Source organism: Wasmannia auropunctata, unplaced genomic scaffold (genome assembly GCF_000956235.1).
Source record: "Wasmannia auropunctata unplaced genomic scaffold, wasmannia.A_1.0 LD336053.1, whole genome shotgun sequence".
NCBI classification, from domain to species: Eukaryota; Metazoa; Arthropoda; class Insecta; order Hymenoptera; family Formicidae; genus Wasmannia; species Wasmannia auropunctata.
Genome location: NW_012026837.1, coordinates 6782163 through 6783884, shown reverse-complemented (window position 1 = coordinate 6783884; position 1722 = coordinate 6782163). Strand labels below are relative to the sequence as shown.

The 1722-nt window shown below is 32.1% G+C and overlaps 1 protein-coding gene across 1 annotated transcript; it reads right to left on the bottom strand.

The window, feature by feature from the left end:
- Positions 1–322: 322 nt before the first annotated feature.
- LOC105451330 (zinc finger and SCAN domain-containing protein 29-like) lies at positions 323–1411 on the bottom strand. The gene is made up of 3 exons (XM_011691697.1): positions 867–1411; positions 595–711; positions 323–432 (listed from the first exon to the last, which is right to left on the bottom strand). The coding sequence occupies exons 1-3, from the start codon at positions 1234–1236 to the stop codon at positions 323–325; spliced, it is 597 nt and encodes a 198-aa protein (XP_011689999.1). The 5' UTR covers positions 1237–1411.
- Positions 1412–1722: the final 311 nt, after the last annotated feature.

Sequence of the window (1722 nt, the reverse complement as noted above, 5' to 3'; positions counted from 1 at the left end):
GTGTGTATGTATGTGTGTGTGTGTGTGTGTGTGGACTCACCGGAATAAGTGTTAATGGTTTCAAGGTACTTTGTGGAACGAACAGATATTTATGGTCTGATTGTACTCTGCAGATTTTTAGTAAATGACTCACCGGAATAAGTGTTAATGGCTTCAAGGTACTTTGTGTGGAACGAGCAGATATTTGTGGTCTGACTGTACTTTGCAGACTTTTAGTAAATGCATCCAGAATCATGCTTATTTGCTCTCTTTGAAATTCTCGCTTCTTTGCTAATTCCTCTTGTTCCCATTTCCTTTGCTCCATCATTTTGTTATAAAACATTTATTTTTGGAATTCTATTTGTTTGTTTGCGATACTGTTAAATAAATCTTTTTGATTTTCCAACCACTTATCATTATGACTCTGCAACATGATTTCATAGCTTCTTCTTCCTAAATATAAAATTTTTATACATCTCTACATATGTAAATTAATATCTATATTTCCTATGTATAATAATTATTGATTATTTGTAAAATAAATTTTAAAATATACACTACAACTAAAATAGAAATAAGTAATAAGCCTGTGATAACAAAATTTGTTATTTATACCAGTTTTTGTTTGTTTTTTCTTTTTGGCTGGTGGGGCTTTATTTTCTTCATCTTCATTTAGAATTTCGTCACCCTCTTCAACATCTAATGTACATATTTCGTCATCCTCTTCAATATCTATAAATGTAAAATTTGCATCACTCTCGTCATTAATGAAAATCAAATTAATTATATAGTGCCACATAAATCATAATTCATATAAATTATTTTCATAACTAATCTTCATTACATATATGTATAATTGCAGTAAATAAATATATATTATATATTACCTTCTTTATTATTTATTTCTGCAGTGTCAATTCCAACTTGATTACTGCTGCTACCTAAGGCACATGGCCTGCTTCCATATAATACATCTAACTCGTTATAGAATGGGCACGTTGAGGGAGCAGCACCACTGACATTATTATCTCTTTTGCATTTCATATATGCTGTTCTTAAATTTTTTAATTTCAACTTCATTTGCTCGGCCGTTTTATCATAACCTCTTGTTTGCATTTCGGGTACTAGCATTCGAAAAATTTCTATGTGTCGATGTTTCTTCCCATCCATTATACTTAAAATGCTCTTTTCTGTTACTAATTCAAGAAATGTTCGCGTTTCTCCTTCCGTCCAATTTGCACCCTTTTTGCAAGACATTTTAGATAATTTAGAAAAACGCACAAGTTTGTCTTTCACCAAACAACTTTAAAATAGCTATTGCAACAGTAATGGATTTAATCCGATTGAAAACGAACTAAGTGTTTACAGCGCGCTAGGAACTTTTGATATGCGTACTATTTTGGTCTGATTCTAGCAGTCCAGGAGTATCAGACCAGACCGTACTAAGATAATCCGCGAACGTTTATACCGACCATATCAAGCGATTTGATACGGATTTGGTACTTAGTACGCGTATCAAGTGCTCGGTGTAAACTAGGCCACTGGTTATATGAATATGCGACGACTGCATTAAGGTTCTCCGCGGGAAAATGAGTTCATAATAAATTTATATTCAATTTTATATTATGCTACATATGTTCATGTATGTTTCTTTCCTTTGCAATATTCTTGTCCAATACTAAATTGCTGATAATATAAGAAGGAAACGTATCAAGTGATTAACATAATAATTGTTACGTTGGT

What these genes read in the sequence shown, in the direction of transcription:
- LOC105451330 (XM_011691697.1), bottom strand. Translation starts at nt 1,236, where the DNA reads ATGTCTTGCAAAAAGGGTGCAAATTGGACGGAAGGAGAAACGCGAACA. An exon ending in AGAAATAAATAATAAAGAAG is followed by an intron (nt 712 to 866) that starts GTAATATATAAT and finishes TTACATTTATAG; the next exon opens with ATATTGAAGAGGATGACGAA. An exon ending in GAAAAAACAAACAAAAACTG is followed by an intron (nt 433 to 594) that starts GTATAAATAACA and finishes TTTTATATTTAG; the next exon opens with GAAGAAGAAGCTATGAAATC.